The sequence below is a fragment of the Hyla sarda genome, chromosome 6, assembly GCF_029499605.1.
Source record: "Hyla sarda isolate aHylSar1 chromosome 6, aHylSar1.hap1, whole genome shotgun sequence".
In the NCBI taxonomy this organism is placed as follows: Eukaryota; Metazoa; Chordata; class Amphibia; order Anura; family Hylidae; genus Hyla; species Hyla sarda.
This window is the reverse complement of record NC_079194.1, coordinates 144147296-144174363: the sequence shown is the minus strand read 5'-3', so window position 1 is coordinate 144174363 and position 27068 is coordinate 144147296. Positions and strand designations below refer to the sequence as shown.

The 27068-nt window shown below is 45.0% G+C and overlaps 1 protein-coding gene across 5 annotated transcripts in view; it reads left to right on the top strand.

Moving 5' to 3' along the window:
• Window positions 1-27068, top strand: part of FCSK (fucose kinase) — an 86182-nt gene that overhangs the window by 37375 nt on the left and 21739 nt on the right. For 2 of the 5 annotated variants that reach the window (XM_056525432.1, XM_056525434.1), the window contains exons 2-8: window positions 12071-12171; window positions 25788-25939; window positions 26017-26067; window positions 26142-26267; window positions 26361-26433; window positions 26567-26664; window positions 26745-26825. In XM_056525432.1, the coding sequence (XP_056381407.1) occupies window positions 12071-12171; window positions 25788-25939; window positions 26017-26067; window positions 26142-26267; window positions 26361-26433; window positions 26567-26664; window positions 26745-26825 (682 nt within the window). Of the gene's footprint in view, window positions 1-7218; window positions 7286-7312; window positions 7333-12070; window positions 12172-25787; window positions 25940-26016; window positions 26068-26141; window positions 26268-26360; window positions 26434-26566; window positions 26665-26744; window positions 26826-27068 lie in introns of those variants that run through there. The other 3 variants (XM_056525433.1, XM_056525435.1, XM_056525436.1) reach the window with 3 other exon arrangements.

Genomic DNA, 27068 nt, shown 5'->3' with positions numbered 1-27068 from the left:
AAGAAATGAAGAGAGGCTTGTCGAGACGGGTCACAGGGATGTTGAATCTGTTGACTAATGAGGCCTCAATGAAGTTACCTGTTGAACCTGAGTCCAGAAAGGCCACGGCAGAAAAGGCAGATTTAGCAGGCAAAGAAATCCGTACAGGAATAGTTAAGCGTGGAGAGGTAGAATCCACACCCAGTAACGCCTCTCCCACGTTTACTAGGTGCGTGCGTCTTCCCAGACGCGGAGGACGAATAGGACAGTCCTTCAGGAAATGCTCGGAGCTCGCACAGTAAAGGCAAAGGTTCTCATTCCTGCGGCGAGTCCTCTCAAATTGGGTCAGGCGAGAACGATCCACTTGCATAGCCTCCTCGGTGGAAGGCACAGTCACAGGTTGCAGCGGATGCTGGAAGAGAGGTGTTGGGCGGGGAAACCGCCTGGTGTGAACGAGATCCTTTTCTTGGCGTAGCTCCTGTCGCCTTTCTGAAAAACGCATATCAATGCGGGTGGCCAAATGGATTAGTTCAGACAGGGTTGAGGGTATCTCTCGTGCGGCCAGAACATCTTTGATGTGGCTGGATAAACCCCTCTTGAAGGTCGCGCAGAGAGCCTCATTATTCCAGGCTAATTCTGAGGCAAGAGTCCGGAACTGAATGGCGTAATCGCCCACTGAAGAGTTTCCTTGAACAAGATTCAACAAGGCCGTCTCGGCAGAAGAAACCCGGGCTGGTTCCTCAAAAACAGAACGTATTTCTGAGAAGAAGGTTTGGACTGAAGCGGTGGCAGGATCGTTGCGGTCCCAAAGCGGAGTGGCCCAAAACAACGCCTTTCCAGAGAATAAGCTGACCACGAATGCCACCTTAGACCGTTCCGTGGGAAACTGGTCAGCCAATAGTTCCAAGTGCAGAGAACATTGGGTCAGGAAGCCACGGCACAACTTAGAGTCCCCATCAAACTTATCCGGAAGAGAAAGACGGACTCTGGTGCTGGAAGCGGCAGCTTGCAGTTGAGGAACTGGCGGAGAAGATGGCTGTAGAGGCAGAAGTTGCTGAACCATTGCAGTCAGTTGTGACAACTGATGTCCTTGTTGGACTACTTGTTGAGACTGTTGGGCCACAACGGAGGAAAGGTCTCCAAGGCTAGGTAGCGGCACCTCAGCGGAATCCATGGCCGGATCTACTGTCAGGATCCGGGCAAGCGGCTGGTGAGGACACTGGAAGTGGATCCTCTGAACCAGAGAGGTGATGGCGTGGGCCGTACCAGGGGAACGGAGTCTAAGGGGTTACTGGTATTCACCAGAGCCCGCCGCAAAGCGGGATGGACTTGCTGCGGCAGGTAACCTCCAGGTCGTTCCTCCCAGTAGCGACTCAACCTCTCTGGCGGCTGAGATGGCGCGGTACAAAAGGACAAGGCAAGGCAAGGTCAGACGTAGCAGAAAGGTCAGGGCAGGCGGCAAGGTTCGTAGTCAGGGGCAACAGCAGAGATTCTGGAAACACAGGCAAGGACACACTGGAACGCTTTCACTAGGCACTAGGCAACAAGATGCGGCAGGGACAGGAAGGGGAAGTGATTTTTTATAGGGGAAACAGTGATTAGACTAGATTGGGCCAGGCACCAATTAGTGGTGCACTGGCCCTTTAAATTTCAGAGAGTCGGCGCGCGCGCGCCCTAGAGAGCGGGACCGCGCGCGCCGGGCAGGGACAGAGGAAGGACGGAGCGGGTGAGAAGGGACATGGGATGCGATCCGTGAACGGGCACGTCCCGTCCCACGGATCGCATCCCCTCCGGTGACAGGGTAGCAGCGCTCTCGGTCAGCAGCGCCGACCGGAGCGCTGCAAGCAGAGTAACGCCGCGAGCGCTCCGGGGAAGCAGCGGGACCCGGAGCGCTCGGCGTTACAGCGTGCTGCAACTCAAATGCTGACCTCACTGCGTTGCCTGCCTCCTCCACCAAATGTGAGGACTTGCTCTTGCAGATTGATGCGGTTGCAGTATAGAGGCAAGGAGACAGTGCTTTTCAAATCAAAGGTCAGTGTTTTATTCACACTAAGCACACGGCAAACAGACGGCCATACTGCCCCCTCCCATAGACAAGAATGGAGGGGGCGTGGCGTGACGTTTTCGAAACTGAAGGGTTCCAAAACTGGAGACGCAGCTCCCGCATATAATTCGGGTGCTGCAGGGAGATCACGGGGGGGTCCCAGCGGCGGGCCCCCACAATCAGAAATCTTATAAAATGTTTTTGCCCGGAATACCCCTTTAAGGCCAACTCTGACATCAGCAGCAGCGCCGCCCAGCTCATCAATATTCCTCCCGTCCCTCTTCCTCTTCATTACAAGGCGGGGAGAAGAGGGAGAGGCGGGGAGAAGAGGGAGAGGCGGGGACAAGAGGGAGAGGCGGAGGGAGGGGAGGAATATTGATGAGCTGGGCGGTGCTGCGGCTTTTGACATCAGAGTGCCAGTTAACCTGCTTGTGCCAGTTAGCACTTAATTAGCATATAGGGAAAAATTAAGATATTGGCCGGGCGGATCCGGGCACAGTAGGCATCAAACTGATCAGCGTCCCCCCTCACTACCAGCGAGTACCGCAAGATGACAGTTTTCCTTTAACTACAGCAGATCAGCAGACAATATCACACTTTACAGATATGTATTGTGGTAACACAACACAGCAGACAGTATCACACACTAGATATAGCAATTCAGCAGACAGTACCACAAATTATGTGATTAGATACAGCAGCTAAGCAGACAGAATAGACTTTGCTTAGATATAGGCTTAGATACAGAGGTTCAGTAGACAGTATCACATGTAACATATTAGATACACAGCACATAACATAGCACAGTATCACACATGATCTGATTAGATACAGCGACAACCTCTTCAGGACACGTCGTACCGGTATGTCATGGGACCCTGGTACTTAAGGACCCATGACATACATGTACGGACATGGGAATTTCGGTCCCTGCCACGCAGCTGACTGATATCGATCAGCAGGCACCCCCCCATGTCGGCGATCGACGCAAATCGCAAGTGAATTCACACTTGCAATTTGCACGATTACGGGTCATTACGGGTCTACGGTGACCCGGAATATAAGGGGAATCGTGGTTGTCCAAGGCACCCATGATCCCCCTGAAGGGATAGGAGTGAGGTGGCAGGGGTGCCACCCCTCCTATCCCTGCTACTGGTGGTCTAGACGTGACGACCAATAGCAGATTGGGGGCGGGGTTACTTTTATTTTCCCCATTATGCCCACCCACAATAGGCGGGGCAGGACGGGGAAACCGACAGGGACCGGCGCCGAAGGTCACTTACCGATCTGCGGAAGCTGCGGGCGACGGCGATCGGCGCGGCTGGCTCCCTGGATCCTACAGAAGCCGGTGAGTTGCCTAGCAACATCTGGAGGGCTACAGTCATAGACCCCTATACAGTGGTCTCTATACTGTAGCCCTCCAGATGTTCCAAAACTACAACTACCAGCATGCCCAGACAGCTGTTTGGGCATGCTGGTAGTTGTAGTTTTGCAACAGCTGGAGGTCTACAATTTAGAGACCACTGCATAGGGATCTCCAAACTGTAGCCCTCTATATCTTGCAAAACTACAACTCCAAGCATGCCCACACAGCAGTTTGCTGTCTGGGCATGCTGGGATTTGTAGTTTTGCAACATCTGGAGGTCCACAGTTTGTAGATCACTGTGCACTGGTCTATAAACTCTAGACCTCCAGATGTTGCAAAACTGCAAAACCCAGCATGCCCAAACAGCAAACAGCTGTCTAGGCATGCTGGAGGTTGTAGTTACGTACCTCCAGCTGTTGCATAACTACATCTCCCAGCATGCCCTTCAGCGATCAGTATATGCTAGGAGTTTCAGTTTTGCAACAGCTGGAGACACACTGGTTGGAAAATACTGAGTTAGGTAACAGAACCTAACTGAAGGTTTTCCAACCAGTGTGCCTCCAGCTGTTGCAAAAGTACAACTCCCAGCATGCACGGTCTGTCAGTACATGCTGAGAGTTGTAATTTTGAAACAGCTGGAGGTTTGCCCCCCCCATGTGAACGTACAGGGTACATTCACACAGGCAGGTTTACAGTAAGTTTCCTGCGTGAAGTTTGAGCTGCGGCAAATTTTTCGCCGCAGTGCAAACTCCTAGCGGGAAACTGACCGTAACCCGCCAGTGCGAATGTACCCTAAAAACACTACACTACACTAACACATAATAAAGGGTAAAACACAACATATACACCCCTTACACTGTCCCCCCAATAAAAATGAAAACGTTTGTATGGCAGTGTTTCCAAAACGGAGCCCCCAGCTGTTGCAAAACAACAACTCCCAGCATTTACGGACAGCCACTGACTGTTCAGGCATGCTGGGAGTTTAGCAACAGCTGTAGGCACCCTGTTTGGGAATCATTGGCATAGAATACCCCTATGTCCACCCCTATGCAATCCCTATGTAGTCCTCAAATGCGCATGGTGCTCTATCACTTCAGAGCGCTGTCGTATTTCAAGGAAACAGTTTAGGGCCACATACGGGGTATTTCCGTACTCGGGAGAAATTGCACTACAACTTATGGGGGGCTTTTTCTCCTTTTACCCCTTATGAAAAGGAAAAGATGGGGGCTACACCAGCTCAGAAGAGAAGGAGCGCCATTTGGGATTTTGAAGAGAAAATTTGTCCGGAATTGAAGGCCACATGTGTTTACAAAGCCCCCATAGTGCCAGAACAATGGAACCCTCCCCCCACATGTGACCACATTTTGGAAACTACACCCCTCACTACACCCCTCTGACAGATTTTTGGAACAGTGATCTATGAAAATGAAAAATTTTATTTTTCATTTGCACAGCCCACTGTTCCAAAGATCTGTCAAACGCAAGTGGGGTGTAAATACTCACTGCACACCTTATTAAATTCTGTGAGGGGTGTAGTTTCCAAAATGGGGTCACATGTGGGGGGGGGGTCCACTGTTCTGGCACAATGGGGGGCTTTGCAAACCCACATGGCCCCTGATTTCCATTCCAAACAAATTCTCTTTCAAAAAGCTCAATGGCGCTCCTTCTCTTCTGAGCATTGTAGTGCGCCAGCAGAGCACTTGACGTCCACACATGGGGTATTTCCATACTCAGAAGAAATGGGGTTACAAATTTGGGGGGGGGGGGCATTTTGTCCTATTATCCCTTGTAAAAAAAATTAATTTGAGGGAAAACTAGCATTTTAGTGAAAAAAAAAAATCATTTACACATCCAACTTTAACGAAAAGTCGTCAAACACCTGTGGAGTGTTAAGGCTCACTGGACCCCTTGTTACGTGCCTTGAGGGGTTTAGTTTCCAAAATAGTATGCCATGTGTTTTTTTTTTGTTTTTTTTGCTGTACTCGCACCATAGGGGCTTCCTAAATGGGACATGCCCCCCCAAAAACCATTTCAGCAAAATTTGCTTTTCAAAAGCCAAATTTGACTCCTTCTCTTCTGAGCATTGTAGTTCGCCCGCAGAGCATTTTACATCATAACATGGGGTATTTCCATACTCAGAAGAGATGGAGTTACAAATTTGGGGGTGGGGGGCATGTTGTCCTATTATCCCTTGTAAAAATTTTAAATTTGGGGGAAAACTAGCATTTTAGTGAAAAAAATAATAATAATTTACAAATCCAAATTTAACGAAAAGTCGTCAAACACCTGTGGAGTGTTAAGGCTCACTGGACCCCTTGTTACGTGCCTTGAGGGGTTTAGTTTCCAAAATAGTATGCCATGTGTTTTTTTTTTTGTTTTTTTTTTTGCTGTCCTCGCACCATAGGGGCTTCCTAAATGGGACATGCCCCCCAAAAACCATTTCAGCAAACTTTGCTTTTCAAAAGCCAAATGTGACTCCTTCTCTTCTGAGCATTGTAGTTCGCCTGCAGAGCATTTTACGTCATAACATGGGGTATTTCCATACTCAGAAGAGGTGGAGTTACAAATTTGGGGGGGGGGGGGGGCATTTTGTCCTATTATCCCTTGTAAAAATTTTAAATTTGAGGGAAAACTAGCATTTTAGTGAATTTTTTTTAATAATTTACACATCCAACTTTAAAGAAAAGTTGTCAAACACCTGTGGAGTGTTAAGGCTCACTGGACCCCTTGTTACGTGCCTTGAGGGGTTTAGTTTCCAAAATAGTATGCCATGTGTATTTTTTTTTTGCTGTCCTGGCACCATAGGGTCTTCCTAAATGGGAAATGCCCCCCAAAAAAACATTTCAGAAACCCTCACTCTCCAAAATCCCACTGTCGCTCCTTCCCTTCTGAGCCCTCTAGTGCACCCGCCGAACATTTGACATACACATATGAGGTATTTTCTTACTCGAGAGAAATTGGGTTACACATTTTAGGAAGATTTCTCTCCTTTTACCCCTTGTAAAAATTCAATAACTGGGTCTACAAGAACATGCCAATGTAAAAAATTAAGATTTTGAATTTTCTCCTTCAATGTGTTGCTATTCCTGTGAAACACCTAAAGGGTTAACAAACCTTTTAAATGTGATTTTGAATACTTTGAGGGGTGCAGTTTTTATAATAGGGTCATTTATGGGGTATTTCTAATATGAAAGCCCTTCAAATCCACTTCAAATCTGAACTGGTTCCTGGAAAATTTTGTGAAAAATTTGAAAATTGCTGCTATACTTTGAAGCAAATGTTACCACCAACATAAAGTAGAATATGTCACGAAAAAACAATCTCGGAATTAGAATGAAAGGTAAAAGCATCCCAGAGTTATTAATGCTTAAAGTGACAGTGGTCAGATGTGCAAAAAAATGGCCGGGTACTACAGTGAAAATTGTCTGGGTCCTTAAGGGGTTAAATACAAGGAATAATTAGATAGGAATAGATACAATGGCTCAGCAGACAGTATCACATAATAGGCTTAGTAGGTACAGCAGCAGTAGACAACAGGATAATACAGCAACTCAGCGCAGTATCACACATGATAAGACTAGATACAGAGGCTCAGTCACTAGATACTGTCACATGATAGAATTCGATTCAGGGCTCAGGAGACACTAACAACATAATAATGTCAGATACAGCAGACGGCGTGCACCTCAGGGCTCCGACTGTAGTCTATGTATCAACTGCTTGGGCCGGGTGGAGGGCGACACCTGCTGGCAAATACTGAGATCTTCTGCTCTGCTCATGACGAGGGGAAAGACAGGCGCAAGCGTAGTATGGTTAACAAAAAAAACTACAGTTCCCAGTAGCATGTACGTGGTCATGTGATCATTTCCTACTCGTGGCTGATCTCCGGGTGTAAAGTAAGTGTATTACTGGGACGGGGAGAGTACACAGGGGGGCTCATATGGTGAGACTGACACAAGCAGGGAAGGCGAGCAGTAAACCCCTCTGCTTTATTGGGGGATGTTGATAAGGCAAAACTACGAAAAAGGTTGCATTCTAAATAAAAAAAAGGGGGGTCTGTTAGAGAGCTCTGGATTATAAATATGGGGGGGGGGGGGGATCTGTAATAGAGCCCTGGATTATAAATATGTTGGGATCTGTAAGAGAGCCCTGGATTATAAATATGGGGGGGTCTGTAACAGAGCCCTGGTTTATAAACATGGGGGGTCTGTAATAGAGCCCTGGATTATAAATTTTGGGGGTTGTAATAGCGCCCTAGATTATAAACCTGGGGGATCTGTAATAGAGCCCTGTATTATAAATATTGGTGGGGGGTCTGTAATAGAGCCCTGGATTATAAATATTGGTGGGGGGTCTGTAATAGAGCCCTGGATTATAAATATGGGTGGGGGGTTTGTAATAGAGCCCTGGATTACAAACATGGGAGGGGGGGGGGTCTGTAAGAGAGCCCTGGATTATAATAATGGGGGGGGGGGGGGGGGGTTGTAAGAGAGCCCTGGTTTATAAATATGGGGGGATCTGTAAGAGAGCCCTGGATTATAAATATGGGGGGGGGGGGTCTGTAATAGAGCCCTGGATTATAAATATGGGGGTGGGGTCATTAGTAGAGCCCTGGATTATAAACAATGGGGGTCTGTAATAGAGCCCTGGATTATAAATATGGGGGGGGGGCTGTTATAGAGCCCTGGATTATATATATGGGGGGTCTGTAAGAGAGCCCCGAATTATAAATATGGGGGGGTCTGTAATAGAGCCCTGGATTATAAATGGGGGGGGGGGGGTTGTAATAGAGCCCTGGATTATAAACATGGGGGATCTGTAATAGAGCCCTGTATTATAAATATGGGGAGTCTGTAATAGAGCCCTGGATTATAAATATGGGTGGGGGGTCTGTAATAGAGCCCTGGATTATAAACATGGGGGGGGGGGTCTGTAAGAGACCCCTAGATTATAATAATGGGGGGGAGGGTCTGTAATAGAGCCCTAGATTATAAATATGGGGGGGTCTGTAATAGAGCCCTGGACTATAAATATTGGGGGGGGGGGGGTCTGTAATAGAGCCCTGGACTATAAACATGGGGGTCTGTAATAGAACCCTGGATTATAAATATGGGTGGGGGGGGGGGTCTGTAATAGAGCCCTGGATTATAAACATGGGGGGGGGGTCTGTAAGAGAGCCCTGGATTATAAACATGGGGGGGGGGTCTGTATATATATATATATATATATATATAAATATGGGGGGGTCTGTAATAGAGCCCTGGACTATAAATATTGGGGGGGGGGGTCTGTAATAGAGCCCTGGATTATAAACATGGGGGGTCTGTAATAGAACACTGGATTATAAATATGAGGGGTCTGTAATAGAGCCCTGGATTATAAATATGGGGTGGGGGGTCTGTAATAGAGCCCTGGACTATAAATATGGGGGTGGGGGTCTTTAATAGAGCCCTGGATTATAAATATGGGGGGCAGTCTGTAATAGAGCCCTGGATTATAAACATGGGAGGATCTGTAAGAGAGCCCTGGATTATAAATATGGGGGGTCTGTAAAAGAACCCGGGATTATAAATATGAGGGGTCTGTAATAGAGCCCTGGATTATAAACATGGGGGGTCTGTAATAGAACCCTGGATTATAAATATGTTGGGATCTGTAAGAGAGCCCTGGATTATAAATATGGGGGGGTCTGTAACAGAGCCCTGGTTTATAAACATGGGGGGTCTGTAATAGAGCCCCTGGATTATAAATTTTGGGGGTTGTAATAGCGCCCTAGATTATAAACCTGGGGGATCTGTAATAGAGCCCTGTATTATAAATATTGGTGGGGGGTCTGTAATAGAGCCCTGGATTATAAATATTGGTGGGGGGTCTGTAATAGAGCCCTGGATTATAAATATGGGTGGGGGGTTTGTAATAGAGCCCTGGATTACAAACATGGGAGGGGGGGGGGGTCTGTAAGAGAGCCCTGGATTATAATAATGGGGGGGGGGGGGGGGGGTTGTAAGAGAGCCCTGGTTTATAAATATGGGGGGATCTGTAAGAGAGCCCTGGATTATAAATATGGGGGGGGGGGGGTCTGTAATAGAGCCCTGGATTATAAATATGGGGTGGGGTCATTAGTAGAGCCCTGGATTATAAACAATGGGGGTCTGTAATAGAGCCCTGGATTATAAATATGGGGGGGGGGCTGTTATAGAGCCCTGGATTATATATATGGGGGGTCTGTAAGAGAGCCCCGAATTATAAATATGGGGGGGTCTGTAATAGAGCCCTGGATTATAAATGGGGGGGGGGGGGGGGTTGTAATAGAGCCCTGGATTATAAACATGGGGGATCTGTAATAGAGCCCTGTATTATAAATATGGGGAGTCTGTAATAGAGCCCTGGATTATAAATATGGGTGGGGGGTCTGTAATAGAGCCCTGGATTATAAACATGGGGGGGGGGTCTGTAAGAGACCCCTAGATTATAATAATGGGGGGGAGGGTCTGTAATAGAGCCCTAGATTATAAATATGGGGGGGTCTGTAATAGAGCCCTGGACTATAAATATTGGGGGGGGGGGGGTCTGTAATAGAGCCCTGGACTATAAACATGGGGGTCTGTAATAGAACCCTGGATTATAAATATGGGTGGGGGGGGGGTCTGTAATAGAGCCCTGGATTATAAACATGGGGGGGGGGTCTGTAAGAGAGCCCTGGATTATAAACATGGGGGGGGGGTCTGTATATATATATATATATATATATATAAATATGGGGGGGTCTGTAATAGAGCCCTGGACTATAAATATTGGGGGGGGGGGGGTCTGTAATAGAGCCCTGGATTATAAACATGGGGGGTCTGTAATAGAACACTGGATTATAAATATGAGGGGTCTGTAATAGAGCCCTGGATTATAAATATGGGGTGGGGGGTCTGTAATAGAGCCCTGGACTATAAATATGGGGGTGGGGGTCTTTAATAGAGCCCTGGATTATAAATATGGGGGGCAGTCTGTAATAGAGCCCTGGATTATAAACATGGGAGGATCTGTAAGAGAGCCCTGGATTATAAATATGGGGGGTCTGTAAAAGAACCCGGGATTATAAATATGAGGGGTCTGTAATAGAGCCCTGGATTATAAACATGGGGGGTCTGTAATAGAACCCTGGATTATAAATATGAGGGATCTGTAATAGAGCCCTGGATTATAAACATAGGGGGGGGGGGGGTCTGTAATAGAGCCCTGGATTATAAATATGGGAGGATCTGTAAGAGAGCCCTGGATTATAAATATGGGGGGTCTGTAAAAGAACCCGGGATTATAAATATGAGGGGTCTGTAATAGAGCCCTGGATTATAAACATAGGGGGGGGGGGGGGTCTGTAATAGAGCCCTGGATTATAAATATGGGAGGATCTGTAAGAGAGCCCTGGATTATAAATATGGGGGGTCTGTAAAAGAACCCGGGATTATAAATATGAGGGGTCTGTAATAGAGCCCTGGATTATAAACATAGGGGGGGGGGGGTCTGTAATAGAGCCCTGGATTATAAATATGGGAGGATCTGTAAGAGAGCCCTGGATTATAAATATGGGGGGTCTGTAAAAGAACCCGGGATTATAAATATGAGGGGTCTGTAATAGAGCCCTGGATTATAAACATGGGGGGGGGGGTTCTGTAAGAGAGCCCTGGATTATAAACATGGGGGGTCTGTAATAGAGCCCTGGATTATAAATATGGGGGGGCTGTTATAGAGCCCTGGATTATAAACATGGGGGGGGGGGGGCCTGTAATAGAGCCCTGGATTATAAATATGGGGGGGTCTGTAATAGAGCCCTGGATTATAAATATGGGGGGGCTGTTATAGAGCCCTGGATTATAAACATGGGGGGGGGGGCTGTAATAGAGCCCTGGATTATAAACATGGGGGGGCTGTTATAGAGCCCTGGATTATAAACATGGGGGGGCTGTTATAGAGCCCTGGATTATAAATATGGGGGGGGGGGGGGGTGGTCTGTAAGAGAGCCCTGGATCATCGGACCCTGCATTACAAGTTAGGGGGCAGAACTGTCATAGGGCCGCCCTGTATTAAATGTCGGGGTAGAAGTCTAATTGGGCCCTGCATTATACATATGGGTAGGGGCAGAACTGTGCTAGGACCCTGCATTTTAAGTAGGGGGGGGGGGGCAGAACTGTAATTGGGCCCTGCATTATACGAATAGGAAGGAGGGAGGTATTAGTAAGTGGGAGAAAAACTGTGATGGGCCCTGTATTATAAGTATGGGTAGGGGGCAGAACTGTAATTAGGTCCTGTATAAGTATGGGAAGGAGTGGAGGGGGGGGGGAGGCAGAACTGTTGTAGGGCCCTGCATTATAAGTATGGGTAGGGATCAGTAGGTGGCAGAACTGTAATTTTGCCCTGCATTTTAAGTATGGGAAAATGAGAAACGGCGGGGGGAGTTGTGCAGAACTGTGTTAGGACCCTGTATTATAAGTATACTGATGGGCCCCGCATTAAAAGTATGGATGGGGTGCAGAACTGTGATAGTATGGATAGTATTATAAGTATGCGGTTGAGAATTATAATATATTGCTGTAACTGTAAAAGTTATACATAACCTCATTGTAATATGGAATTGCAGAACCAGTGGATGAGCGACTGTATCACTGTACCATTTTGATTTCCTTGTACAGGTGCTCAGTTGGAAGCACCATCAGGATGGGCTTGGACACAGACTGGACAGTTCTGGTTCTCACCTGTCAGCATAAGGACAACGTCCAGGTATTCCAGAGAGGTGAGAGCTCCCCCAACCACACATCATCTTCACCCCAACAATATTCCTCTGTCCCCCACTTTCCACATTTTGGGGGAGATCAAAATCTATGCAACGGAAAAGGGGCTTAGCTGCCAATAGCAACTAATCAGATTACTTCTTTAATTTTAAAAAGGCCTCTAAAAAATGAAAGAAGCCATCTGGTTGCTATGGGAAACTTCAACATTCTTCCTCTACACAGGTTTTGATAAATCTCCCCCAATGTCTCTTTGTGCATTGCAGAGAAGAAACTAAAGCCAGTGGAGGGGGTGAGATCAGACCACACAGGGATGGTTGTTGTCTGTTACCATGGACCTGCATAGAAAGATTTTCCCTTAGTTTCAACAGCAGCACAATAATGGGGTTTTCTCGACCCTGTGAGCCAGTAGGACAAAGAAAGTTTTAACTCCTTAAGGACGCAGGACGTAAATGTACGTCCTGGTGCGGTGGTACTTAACGCACCAGGACGTACATTTACGTCCTGTGCATAACCGCGGGCATCGGAGTGATGCCCGTGTCATGCGCGGCTGATCCCGGCTGCTGATCGCAGCCAGGGACCCGCCGGCAATGGCCGACGCCCGCGATCTCGCGGGCGTCCGCCATTAACCCCTCAGGTGCCGGGATCAATACAGATCCCGGCATCTGCGGCAGTGTGCGATTTGAATGAATGATCGGATCGCCCGCAGCGCTGCTGCGGGGATCCGATCATTCAGAACGCTGCACGGAGGTCCCCTCTCCTTCCTCCGTCCGGCTCCCGGCATCTCCTGCTCTGGTTTGAGATCGAGCAGACCAGAGCAGAAGATCACCGAAAACACTGATCTGTTCTATGACCTATACATAGAACAGATCAGTATTAGCAATCATGGTATATGGGGACTATTCAAGTGTAAAAAAAAATGCCCTCCCCCAATAAAAAAGTAAAACATCCGTTTTTTCCTATTTTACCCCCAAAAAGCGTAAAAAATAAAATTTATAGACATATTTGGTATCGCCACGTGCGTAAATGTCCGAACTATTAAAATAAAATGTTAATGATCCCGTTCGGTGAACGGCGTGAACGAAAAAAAAAAAAAAAGTCCAAAATTGCTACTTATTTAATACATTTTATTAAAAAAAAATTATAAAAAATGTATTAAAAGTTTTTTATATGCAAATGTGGTATCAAAAAAAAGTACAGATCATGGCGCAAAAAATGAGCCCCCATACCGCCACTTATACGGAAAAATAAAAAAGTTAGAGGTCATCAAAATAAAGGGATTATAAAGGTACTAATTTGGTTAAAAAGTTTGTGATTTTTTTTAAGCGCAACAATAATAGAAAAGTATATAATAATGGGTATCATTTTAATTGTATTGACCCTCAGAATAAAGAACACACATCATTTTTACCATAAATTGCACGGCGTGAAAACGAAACCTTCCAAAATTAGCAAAATTGCGTTTTTCGTTTTAATTTCCCCACAAAAATAGTGTTTTTTGGTTGCGCCATACATTTTATGATATAATGAGTTATGTCATTACAAAGGACAACTGGTCGCGCAAAAAACAAGCCCTCATACTAGTCTGTGGATGAAAATATAAAAGAGTTATGATTTTTAGAGTCCTTAAGGCCAAAATGGGCTGAGTCCTTAAGGGGTTAACCCCTTCCCGACCTATGACATACCTGTACGTCATGGGTGGCAAGGTGTTCCCGACCCATGACATACAGGTACGTCATGAACATTTTTGCCGCTACTCACGGCATCCCGCAGCGCCCGGTAAGATGGTGGCTATCACTGATAACCAGCCATCTTACCGTGCGACCACGGGGGGTTTTATCCCCCACCCCCCCCCCCCCCCAGCGATCGCTGCTATCAGCTAGTCAGATCTGACTAGCTGATAGCAGCGTTTCGCTATGAAAATACTTAGCAACGCGGTGTGTGAGTCCCGATCACGGGGATCGGGACACACACCGCTCTGCTAAGTGTCCCTGACTCGTCCCCCGGCGTCACTTACCCGTCCGAGCAGTGTCCCGAGCGGTCCCGGCACGAGCGACGTCCTCCATGCGGTCCCGGCGGCGCTGCGTCCCGGAGGTGAGTTTCCGGCAGCAGTGCGGCATCTTCATTGGCAGCAGTGAGATCGCCGTAAAGCGATCTCACTGCTGCCTCTGGGAGTTTCAAAACTGCAACTCCCAGCATGCCCAGACAGCCTTTGGCTTTCTGGGCATGCTGGGAGTTGTAGTTTTGCAACATCTGGAGGTCCTCAGTTTGGAGACCACTGTATAATGGTCTCCAATCTGTGCTCTTCCAGATGTTGCAAAACTACAACTCCCAGCATGCTCAGTCTGTCCAGGCGTGCTTGGAGTTGTAGTTCTCTAACATCTGGAAGAGCACAGATTGGAGACCATTATACAGTGGTCTCCAAACTGTGGACCTCCAGATGTTGCAAAACTACAACTCCCAGCATGCCCAGACTGCCCAAGCATGCTGGAAGTTGTAGTTTGGCAATATCTGATCCTTCAGATATTGCCGAACTACAACTTCCAGCATGCCTGGGCAGTCTGGGCATGCTGGGAGTTGTAGTTTTGCAACAACTGGAGGCACACTAGTTGGGAAACATTGTCCGTTTCCTACCTCAGTGCCTCCAGCTGTTGCAATTGTTGCAAAACTATAACTCCCAGCATGCACTGACAGACCATGCATGCTGGGAGTTGTAGTTCTGCAACAGCTGGAGGCACACTGGTTTGGAAACACTAAGTTTGGTTGCAAAACACTTGAAAGTTTATTACTTAACTTAGTGTTTCCAAACCAGTGTTCCTCCAGCTGTTGCAAAACTACAACTCCCAGCATGCACGGACAGCCAAAGGGCATGCTCGGAGTTTGCAACAGCTGGATGTTTGCCCCCTCCCCCCAATGTGAATGTACAGGGTACACTCACATGGGCGGAGGTTTACAGTGAGTGCTGCAAGTTTGAGATGGCGCAAATTTTCCGCTGCAGCTCAAACTTCCAGCGGCAAACTTGCTGTGAACCTCTGCCCATGTGACTGTACCCTAAAAACACTACACTACACTAACACTAACCTAAAATAAAAAGTAAAAAACACTACATATACACATACCCCTACACAGCCCCCCTCCCCAAAAAAAAGGAAAAACGTCTGGTACGCTACTGTTTCCAAAACGGAGCCTCCAGCTGTTGCAAAATAATAACTCCCAGTATTGCCGGACAGCCATTGACTGTCCAGGCATGCTGGGAGTTTTGCAACAGCTGGAGGCACCCTGTTTGGGAATCATTGGCATAGAATACCCCTATGTCCACCCCTATGCAAATCCCTAATTCAGGCCTCAAATGCACATGGCGCTCTCACACTTTGGAGCCCTGTCGTATTTCAGGGCAACAGTTTTGGGACACATATGGGGTATCGCCGTACTCGGGAGAAATTGCCTTACAAATTTTGGGGGGCTATTTCTTCTTTAACCCCTTATGAAAAGGTGAAGTTGGGGTCTACACCAGCATGTTAGTGTAAAAAAATAATTTTTTTACACTTACATGCTGGTGTTGCCCTATACTTTTCATTTTCACAAGAGGTAAAAGGGAAAAAAGACCCTCTAAATTTGTAATGCAATTTCTCCTGAGTACGGAGATACCCCATATGTGGGCGCAAAGTGCTCTGGGGGCGCACGACAAGGCCCAGAAGGGAGAGTGCACCATGTATATTTGAGGTGATTTGCACAGGGGTGGCTGATTGTTACAGCAGTTCTGACAAACGCAAAACAATAAATATCCATATGTGACCCCATTTTGGAAACTACACCCCTCACGGAATGTAATAAGGGGTGCAGTGAGCATTTACACCCCACTGGTGTATGACAGATTTTTGGAACAGTGGTCTGTGAAAATGAAAAATAAAATTTTTGATTTGCACAGTCTACTGTTTCAAATATCTGTCAAACGCCAGTGGGGTGTAAATGCTCACTGCACCCCTTATTCAATTCCATGAGGGGTGTAGTTTCCAAAATGGGGTCACATGTGGGGGGGGTCCACTGTTCTGGCACCATAGGGGCTTCCTAAATGGGACATGCCCCCCAAAAACCCTTTCAGAAAAACTCACTCTCCAAAATCCCATTGTCGCTCCTTCCCTTCTGAGCCCTCTACTGCGCCCGCCGAACACTTTACATAGACATATGAGGTATGTGCTTACTCGAGAGAAATTGGGTTACAAATTTTAGGGTGATTTCTCTCCTTTTACCCCTTGTAAAAATTCAAAATTGGGTCTACAAGAAAATGCGAGTGTAAAAAATGAAGATTTAGAATTTTCTCCTTCAGTTTGTTGCTATTCCTGTGAAACACCTAAAGGGTTAAAATACTTACTGAATGTCATTTTGAATACTTTGGGGGGTGCAGTTTTTGTAATGGGGTAATTTATGGGGTATTTCTAATATGAAGACCCTTAAAATCCACTTCCAACCTGAACTGGGCCCTGAAAAATTACGATTTTGAAAATCTTGAGAAAAATTGGAAAATTGCTGCGGAACTTTGAAGCCCTCTGGTGTTTTCCAAAAGTAAAAACTTGTCAATTTTTTTATGCAAACATAAAGTAGACATATTGCATATGTGAATCAATATGTAATTTATTTGGAATATCCATTTTCCTTTCAAGCAGAGACTTTCAAAGTTAGAAAAATGCTACATTTTCAAAATTTTCATGACATTTTTAGATTTTTTACCAAGAAAGGATGCAAATATCAGTGAAATTTTACCGATAACATGAAGTAGAATATGTCACGAAAAAACAATCTCGGAATCAGAATGATAAGTAAAAGCATCCCAGAGTTATTAATGTTTAAATTGACAGTGGTCAGATTTTCAAAAAATGCCCAGGTCCTGAAGGTGAAAATGGTCTGGGTCATGAAGGGGTTAAAGGGGTTATCCAGGGAAAAACTTTTTTTTATATATATCAACTGGCTCCAGAAAGTTAACCCCTTAAGGACCAAGCCCATTTTCACCTTAAGGACCAGGCCAATTTTATTTTTGCATTTTCGTTTTTTCCTCCTTGCCTTTTAAAATCCATAACTCCTTTATGTTTCCATCTACAGACCCATATAAGGGCTTGTTTTTTGCGTGACTAATTGCACTTTGTAATGAAACCTCTAATTTTACCATAAAATGTACGGCGAACCCCCCAAAAAATTGTTAGGAAGGAAATTTTAATGAAAACCACAATTTTGCACATTTTGGAGGGGTTCATTTTCACACTGTACACTTTATGGTAGAAATGACACGTGTTCTTTATTCTGTGGTTCAATACAATTAAAGTGATACCCATGGCTAGATACTTTTATATTTTTGTACCGCTTAAAACTGCATATATAAAACTTGCAGATCATTTTTTATTCATTTTTTTTAATAAAATGTGAAAAAAAGCGGAATTTTTGGACTTTTTTTATTTTTTACATTGGGAAAAAATTTAAAATGGGAAAACCGGAAAATTTTCATTTTTATTGGGGGAGGGGATTTTTAACTTTTTTTTATTTTTACATTTTTCAACTTTTTTTTACACTTTTTATGTCCCCATAGAGGACTATCTATAGCAATCCTTTGATTGCTAATACTGTTTAGTGCTATGTATAGGACATAGCCCTGATCAGTATTATCGGTGATCTTCTGCTCTGGTCTGCTCGATCTCAGAGCAGAGCAGAAGACCCCGGGAGACGGCTGGAGCAAGGTGAGGGGACCTCCAGCAGCCATGCTGGATGATCGAATCGCCGCGGCAGTGCTACAGGCGATCCGAACATCCATTCAAAGTACCGCACTGCCGCAGATGCCATGATCTGTACAGATCACGGCATCTGATGGGTTAATGGCGGACATACGCTCGATCGCGGATGTCGGCCATTACCGGCGGGTCCCCGGCTGCTGCTGACGCAACCACCGTTCCGATGCTCGCGGTCATACACAGGACGTAAATGTACGTCCTGGTGCGAGAAGTCCTGCCAAACCAGGACATAAATTTACGTCCGTGGTCGTTAAGGGGTTAAACAGATTTGTAAATTACTTCTATTAAAAAATCTTAATCCTTTCAGTTCTTATGAGCTGCTGAAGTTGCGTTGTTCTTTTCTGTCTAAGTGCTCTCTGCTCTGATGACACTTGTCTTGGGAACTGTCCAGTTTAGAAGCAAATCCCATAGCAAACCTGTTCTACTCTGTGCAGTTCCCGAGACAAGCAGAGATGTCAGCAGAGAGCATTGTTGACAGACAGAAAAGAACAACTCAACTTCAGCATCTGATAATTATTGGAAGGATTAAATTTTTTTAATAGAAGTTATTTACAAATCTGTTTAACTTTCTGGAGCCAGTTGATATATAAAAATTGCCTTGGAATACCCCTTTAATGAAGCAATTATCATAAGAGTTCCCCCACTAGCTATGTACATTGCATAGTGTGTCTGGGCTGCATCTACCTGGGAAAGGTTGGCTGAACCCATTCAGACACTTTTTTTGCCAGTTTTAAGGGCAAAAAGCCTTTCTACAGTCCCCATGAGAAATATATTTTTTTCATTAAAAAAAAATCAAATCAAAATCAACAAATTGTTACTTAGGTGATTGCAGTTTCATCCGCTTCTCTCTTTATGTGGGCTGCAGGTAACACGGTTACCCTTAAGATCTTACCCACTTCTTTTAGAAGGGTTTCCGATCTGGTGCCACCCTTCTTGTTTATATAAACATGCACACCATGTTGTCAGCCCTGATCTTCACTGCTTGCCCCAGAGAAGATAAAAAAAAGTGGCAAAGGGCCCTTAAGTTCACTTGCATTTAAGGGCAGCGTACGCTCTGCAGAGGACCAAACCCTGATGATGGTCAAGTCTGAAAGATAAGTGCCCCCGCCTCTACCTGAGGCACCTGTCGTTAAAGTGAGCCAGTGAGGATCTTCCAGGGAGCCTCCATCCTTTATCTCATCCCACCAGGCCAGGGACTGACCACTGTTGACTTGCAGACCCACAGTCTGACAACCGCTTGTTCTCTTGAGGGTTCTTTAAGGAGTTATCCAGTATTAGAAAAGCAATGCTGATTTCTTGCAATTGAGCACCACACCTGTCCTCAGGTTATGTATGGTATTACAACTAGGCTTTATTTACTTCAATGGAACTGAGCTGCAGACTGAGGACAACAGTAGTGCTGTTTCCAAATGAAAGTAGCTATGCTTTTCTAATCCTGGATAACCCCTTTAAATGTCACAATGCCCAGAGCACTGCATCTGCAGAGGATGACAGCAGGCCTAAATACCTGTTAAGAGTCCTGAGCGAGTGAGAAGACCAATGAAAACAGGATCCTACCTGCTTTTTTTTCTCCTGAGTGAGGTACAACCTCTTGTTCTGGACATCTATAATAAACCCCAAAAACCTTCTTGTGGCAGGGGAGAGCTCGGATTTCTCCCAGTGTTAGATCCAGCCTAGGGAGTAAAGAAGGTTCAGAGTGGCACTAACCAGATAGACAGATCTGGCTAAAATTAACCACCAGTGAAGACTGAGTGAGCTAAGAAGATTTTGAAGGAACTGCCCTTCTTGTCTAAAAGCGATTCCAAAAGAGAATCAAGTTCCAGACCCAAGAACCGTTAAGGGAAAACTCCAGGTTGCACAAGTTATATTTCGAGGGGTTATCCCCTGACCATGGTCTTAACCATACTACACGCCTGGCAAGTGTGGGCAGATGTCATTAGGCCAGCCTAACCTCCTGAGAAGTGAAATTATAATAGTCCACTGCCAAGGAGACTTGTTTAAAAGAGGAGAAAATATCACCTCCAGTGGCGTAACTATAGAGGTCGCAAGGGTCGCAATCGCGACCGGGCCCCATAGCCTTGGGGGGCCTGCAGGGCCCCCCTGCCACTACACTATCTGCTGCTGCTGCTACGGCAGCAGGTCGGACCCTCGGGCGCCGCCTGAGATCCCTACCCGTCTCTTCCAGCACATTTGTGGGGGGGGGGGGGGGGGGCGTTGATGAGACCAAGGAGACATTTGGGGGGGGGGGTGTTGAGGAGACTAAGGATGGAGTGCAGGGGGGGGCTAAGGAGACCAAGGATGGGGGGGTTGTTGAGGAGACCAAGGATGGTGGGGGGATGGGTGCTGAGGAGACCAAGGAGGGGGCTGAGGAGAACAAAAACTAGAAAGAACATGACAGAGTGCTTAGCCCCTTGGGGACAAAGCCCGATTTTTAAGGACCAGGACAATTTTCGTTTTTTCACTTTAATTTTTTCCTCCTCCCTTTCTAAAAATCATAGGCCCAGATTTATCAAAGAATGTCTACGGTAGAGCTATTTTCCCATGTTTATTTTGGTGGTGGGTTTGACTAGCGTTCATCTTATTTATCAAGAAGGTGCAGCAGGATCATGAATTTTGCGCAACTCTGCTGTGGTGGGAAAAGCTCTACCACATACACTTTTTCTAGACACTTGTGAGGGAGGGAAGTAGACACTTTCCCAGGTCCTGAATTTGGCAGGTTAGGTGTTTTTACTTACTTTCACGGAGCTGCCGGGACATTTTTACTTGCAATTTAGACGCTACAATCAAATTTGATTGCGGTGTCTAAGGGGTTAAAGCCGGGCATCACCATGATCGGTGATGTCTGGCATTAGAGATGGGTACTGGTGGCAGATAGCCGCCAGAACCATCCAGCTATGACCCGCGCTCAGCTCCTAAGCACATGTCATAATAGGGGAGTGGGACGCTGTCGTCCACAAGAGGTTAAAGGTTGAATTGTGGAAGGTAGAAGTGATTCTCACGCCTACTGGTAGGGGGTGTAGCTTTGCGCCTATAAAAATACCTTTGTGCACAAAATAGCAACTTTTGACAAAAGTCACAAATGATAAATACATGACCACTGCATGGTCAAAAAGAAAAAGTTCTATGGGTAGGTAAAAAGAGTGAAAATGTTTATATCAAAAGACGCATAAAAGTCGCTAAATATGCTGCTTGCACCTGAACTGCGCCAAAACATAGACAATAAAAATTCTCTAAAAGTAATGATATATCTCCCCCATAATTCTTACAATTTCGCACCTACAGACCCATATAAGGGCTTGTTTTTTGCATCACCAATTGTATTTTGTAATGACATCACTAATTTTATAACATTATCTGCCGCGAAACAAAAACAAATTATTTGTGGGGTGACATAAAAAAAAAAAAAAAAAAAAAAATTTTGCTACTTTTTAGGGCTTCCGTTTCTACACAGTGCAATTTTCGGTAAAATTGTTTACCGAATCTATATTCTGTAGGTCCATACAGTTACAAGGATACCCAATTCACGTAGGTTTTATTTTATTTTACTACTTTAAAAAAAATTATAACTAGATACACCAAAATGAGTATGTTTAAAATTGTCCTCTTCTGACCCCTATAACTCTTTTATTCTTCTGCATACTGGGCTATATTAGAGCTAATGTTTTTGCGCCGTGGTCTGTAGTTGTTATTATTGGTACCATTTTTTTTTTTCTATGGGACATTTTGGTCGCTTTTTATACATTTTTTTAATGGTATATGAAGTGTCCAGAAATGCACAATTTTGGACTTTAGTATTTTTTTACGTGCGGTTTAGCTACCCTTATATTTCAATAGTTCGGACATTTACACTCGCGGCAGTACCACATATGATTATTTTTTATTTATTTAATTTTAAGAAAAATGGGAAAAGAGGGGGATTACAATTTTTATTAGGAAGGGGTTAATTCACTTTTATTACCTTATTAACATGCACTCTCTTGATTGAGTACACTGATCAATGCTATACCATGGGGTGCAGGGGGAGGGAGCTGAGGAGACCAAAGATTGGGTGTAGGGGCAGGGTGATGAGGAGACCGAGGATAAGAGGGGGGGGGGGGGGTGTATATGTATGTATGTATGTATGGTGTGTGTGTATATGTATGATGTATATATGCATGATAGATGTGGGTATGTATGATAAATGTGTATGATAGATGTGTGTATGTATGATAGATCAAACATCTATCATACATACATACACAGTCATATTTACATCTATCATAAATACATACATACACTATACATCAATGCGGAGGGATGGGGGTCCAGGAGGCGATGTGGTATGGGTCCACTTAGGGCAGCATAAACCTAAAATATTCCACTGATGGGTTGGGGAATATTGGTTTTGATTGGTGTTCTCCAATCTGTTGCACAACTACAACCCCTATCATGTTCTGACAGCCTTCTGGAGCAGTACTATGGGGTCTGGGAAGGCAGGCAGAAGGTCCTGGAGAGGACTTAGGTGTCTGGGGAGGGGGGAAGAGGAGCCTGGAGAGGACTTAGGGGTCTGAGGAGGGGGGCAGAGGAGCCTGGAGAGGACTTAGGGGTCTGGGGAGGGGGAGCAGAGGAGCCTGGAGAGGACTTAGGGGTCTGGGGTGGGGCAAAGGAGCCTGCAGAGCACTTAGGGATCTGGGGGGGGCAGAGGTGCCAGGAGAAGACTTAGGGATTTGGGGGCAGAGGTGCCAAGAGAGGACTCGAGGGGGCCCCGAGACAATTTTTTGCATCGGGCCCTGTGGTTTCTAGCTAGGCCTCTGATCACCTCCCTAATGCCAGAATACACCTAATCCTGAATCCTGGCTAACCATTTCCTGTGGGCTCTTGTGTGTTCATAATTGACAACAAAACCTTGACCTGGCACAGTATGATCTATAGGGTCACAGAGATTTGAACCATTCTCCACAGGCACATGCTATGTCCTGAGAAGGTTGGATCCAAGACTTGGACTGCTCCTCATCAATGAGAAAAAGCATTCTGAAGTGCTTGCATAACACCGGAGATTCTTCTGAATTCCTCTATTCAGCTTCTCATAAGGTTAAAGGATAACTTCATCCATCTTGAAGGCCCCAGGCCATCTCAATAAAGATGAGGTGGCCTCTTCCTACTCTGACCTCCTCCTCAGTTGAAGACTACACCGCATCATTAATTCTGAAATTTCTTCAGAATAGGAACAGGGCAATGACTGACTTTGTCTAGCCCTCTTCCTGGGTTAAAGAGTTATTTATCACCTTAATGGAAGAACGCGCAAATTCTTTGATCCAAATGACGATATCCCTGATACTGGGTTCAGTTGAGTTGGCAGACTTGGGGCAACGGGCAAGGCAGGTGGTGTAGTCATTGTCAGAAAGTGGGGTATCACATTCACTACAACACAAATGCTTTCTCTTAGAAGTAGCTTTGCAACCATTGGACCCCTTTGCACCTGAATCCAGGCATAACATGTGGAGAAAAACACACAATAAAATGGAAAAACAAGCACAGTACTAAGGAGAAGAGAGACCTTGGAAAATAGAAAGCTAGTGCATGGGGCAGGATCAATAACAGGGAAGGAAGGGTAGCAAGAAAGAGCAGACCCAGAGTTGAATGGCAGCAAGAAGCGAACAAGGAAAGAATATGGCCCCCAAAATAACAACTGCAGTCACTTGACCTGTCCAGGAAGTACTGGCTGAGTTAGTCTCCACTGCTCGGTTTAAATACTCTAATCTAAGCAGAGACTTATCACTCCACAGAAGCATAGAGAGAAAAAAACACAGCACCATGTAGCAGAAAGCCGACTGGTTGCCACACAGGATAATCTCTAAAGTCCAAAAAAGCTAATAAAATTTAAAAAAATGGGGTAACTCTGTTATGGGGCAATTGGTATCTTCCTCATAGGGGGTTTATGCCTTCTTCTTGATCAACACAGACAGTAGGGTTTTAGGTTGAACTTGATGGACTCTTGTCTTTTTTTCTCCTTGTAAACTATGTAACTATATGTAAGGACAAGAAAAAAACAACTCACTGGGCTTGAGATTGGCTGGATATATACCCTTAACCTTATGTTGATTATTTAATTATTCAATTATACCTTTGTCCTGCTGACTTACTTGGGGGACACTACCCGGCCATTGTGCCGCTGGGGGGAGCAAAGGGAAGCTGTATTCACAACTGGAGGAGATGTTTGTCAAGTACATTTTTTTTTGTACATACATTGGAGCAATAAAATCAGAATTTTAACCCTTTTGTAGCTTAAGGATAAACATTGAAATATGCATTAGAGATTACAAGGGTATCCTTGAATTCCAGCCACATATGTGCATGCATTTGATCACAGTGAAAACAATGGGACGTACATTGCATGAGTTTTTCCGTGCATGTTTCGTAAGCCTGTATTATACTAAAGAATTGCACCCACTGTTCTGCTGGTTGGGTCACTGTGTACCTACATCTAGGCTAGGGCTACACTATGACACTTTTGTAACGCTACAGCTGCAGTCCAAAGCAATACATTAAGTTGTGTGCAATCTTGTGGGCTACAGCTTCATTCAATAGTTAAAATAAATCTTGTAATCTTGCCTTTTACCTCGTTGGATACATCTGTCAATGCCAACATGATCAGAAATTATACACAAATTTTAATATCCCCTCTATATACAATTGATTATTGTTTTACAAAATAAAGAACGGGAGGCCAAGAGTTTCTCTCCAAAAAATAGAAAAGCTTTCTCCAATACTTACTAGACTCCACGGAAAAGGTCTATTGTCATGAAACACCTTCAACATACAACGTGGAACTTTTAGAGGAAAATGTTTTCCACATATTGATTGACCATAATTTCACTGGTCTGCTCTGTCTATTATATATTGGTTTTCAAAGAGGTAACGATAGTCTCCTCTTTGAAGTGTTTCCTTTGCGCTAAATGAGAATTTATGTTGTATTATGTTAGTTTTATTTTGTTTCTGATCTGGGCTTTATAGTTTTACTTTGGGTCATCATTTTTCATTAACTGTTAATAAAATGTATTTAAAAATAAAAAAAACTTGTAGTGCTACAAAATGTTCAGGGTAGCCCTGACCTTATACTGTACAAAGGCTAAGTTAAATTTTGTATTATTCTCCAGACTGGTGGATATTATACAGGCTGTTACTCAGGATCAGTACTGGTTAATAATATAATGTATGTATACAGTAACTCCACCAGCAGAATAGTGAATACAGCTCTGGACTACAATACAGGATGTAACTTTAGAAGCAGTATTGGATAGTTATATATGTGACTCCCCCTACAGCTCTGGAGTACAATACAGTAGGGACTTTTATATATACAGAAAATCCTGGACTGGTTCATGGACGTCTGGTAACATGTACTGGGGGCATGGGATGCGGGACCAGCTCAGGGCCAAAAAAAAAAGGGGGTGTTATTTTGTTTGTGTTGTTTTTTTATTATTTTGTATATATTATTATTGTTGTTGTTGTTGTTATTCTTTTTGGTATATTATTGGTATTGGGTTTTTGGTATTGCAACTGGGCCAGGAAATTCACATTTAGTATTAGTGTATATTAGTGTATATAGTTTATTAGTATGGTATGGGTATTATATCTTTTGTAAATATTGTATATATTTGTTTGTGTGCAGGAATGAGTGTGGGGTGGACCGGTGTTGTATTTTATGCTATGGTTTTATGATTCGTTATATTGATATGTTTTGTCGAATATGATATGTTTATGTTTGTAATTTTTTATTGTTATGTTTGAAATTTTAATAAAAAGATCTACAGTATTACATTGGTCCATTACACTGACTTTGTCATCCATCATTGTCCTCCTAGAACTAGAGATCAGACAGCGTCGTGGTGTCCTGCCCGCTGACACCCTTATATTGACTGTGGAAGACCCCCAGGCTCATGTGGGGAGTGGGGGTGCCACACTTAATGCCCTCCTAGTGGCTGCAGAGCATCTGAGTTCCCGGGCCGGATACACGGTGAGTTGGAGCATTTGTTTTTCATGTAATCCCTTCCTTATACATCATCTGTATTCATGATGTCCCTTTTATTTCAGGTAGTTTCCTCTGATGTCCTGCAGGGGGCACGGCTGCTCATCCTACACGCGGTAAAGGTGTAATATTTATGGGGGAATGTGCGGTAGAGGCTAGGGGCTGAGAAGACATCATGCTTCTGTTACAGGGTCGGGATTTCTTGTTTGACGACTGTGGGCGAGGTTTTATCGCTCTCCCTTTGGAGGATCCCAAAATGGAGGTGGAGTCTGTTACCTGTAACATAGACAGTCTGCTGACTACACTAAGGCACCAGGTAAGGTCTGTGTGTATGGCTGGGTGTCTGGATTGTCAACATTGCAGGGATTGGTAACTTGAAATTTATTATGAGTCTCCCCCCCACCCCCAGCTGTGCCCTGAGTCACCTCCTGGTGTCTGGATATGCAGCACTGACATGACACTGTCCCTTCATACAAAACCACGTGAGTTCAGTCTAATGACTTACTTTACCCCAATCCTCCATGTTACTTCCTTACTCACTATCTTCTTATTCAAGTCTCTTCCACCTTACTAACATTATAACTAATCTGACCTCATTGTGTGTGTAATGTACAGGAATTAACTGGCTGGAGTTTAGGGGGGCTCGTGTCATCTCTCTGCCTGGAACCCCAGAATATGCAAGGAATCATGGTGTGTACTTGACAAATGAGAAAGTAAGTGGAGCACAACATCTCTCTCTCTCTCTGGAGACCTGCCAGGGACTGTTGTCTCCATGTCAGCTTTATTCTTACAGGGAATTGTGAGGGACATTGTATACCGTGGCTCCACAGAGCAGATCAGAGCCTGTCTCCTGGATGATCAGCATGTTCCACTGGTAGTTCTCTCATACTCCATCACCTGCTCACTCTCTTCACACTCTCTTTAGCCTCAGCTGACTCTTAGGCCTTGTTCCCACATGTGTTAAAGGGGTACTCCCACCCTAGAGATCTTATCCCCTATCCAAAGGATAGGGGATAAGATGTCTGATCGTGGGGGTCCCGCCGCTGGGGACCCCCGCATTATTGCATGCAGCACCCACCTGGTTTTTCACCGGAACTGCTGGAGGGTCTGAGTCGCG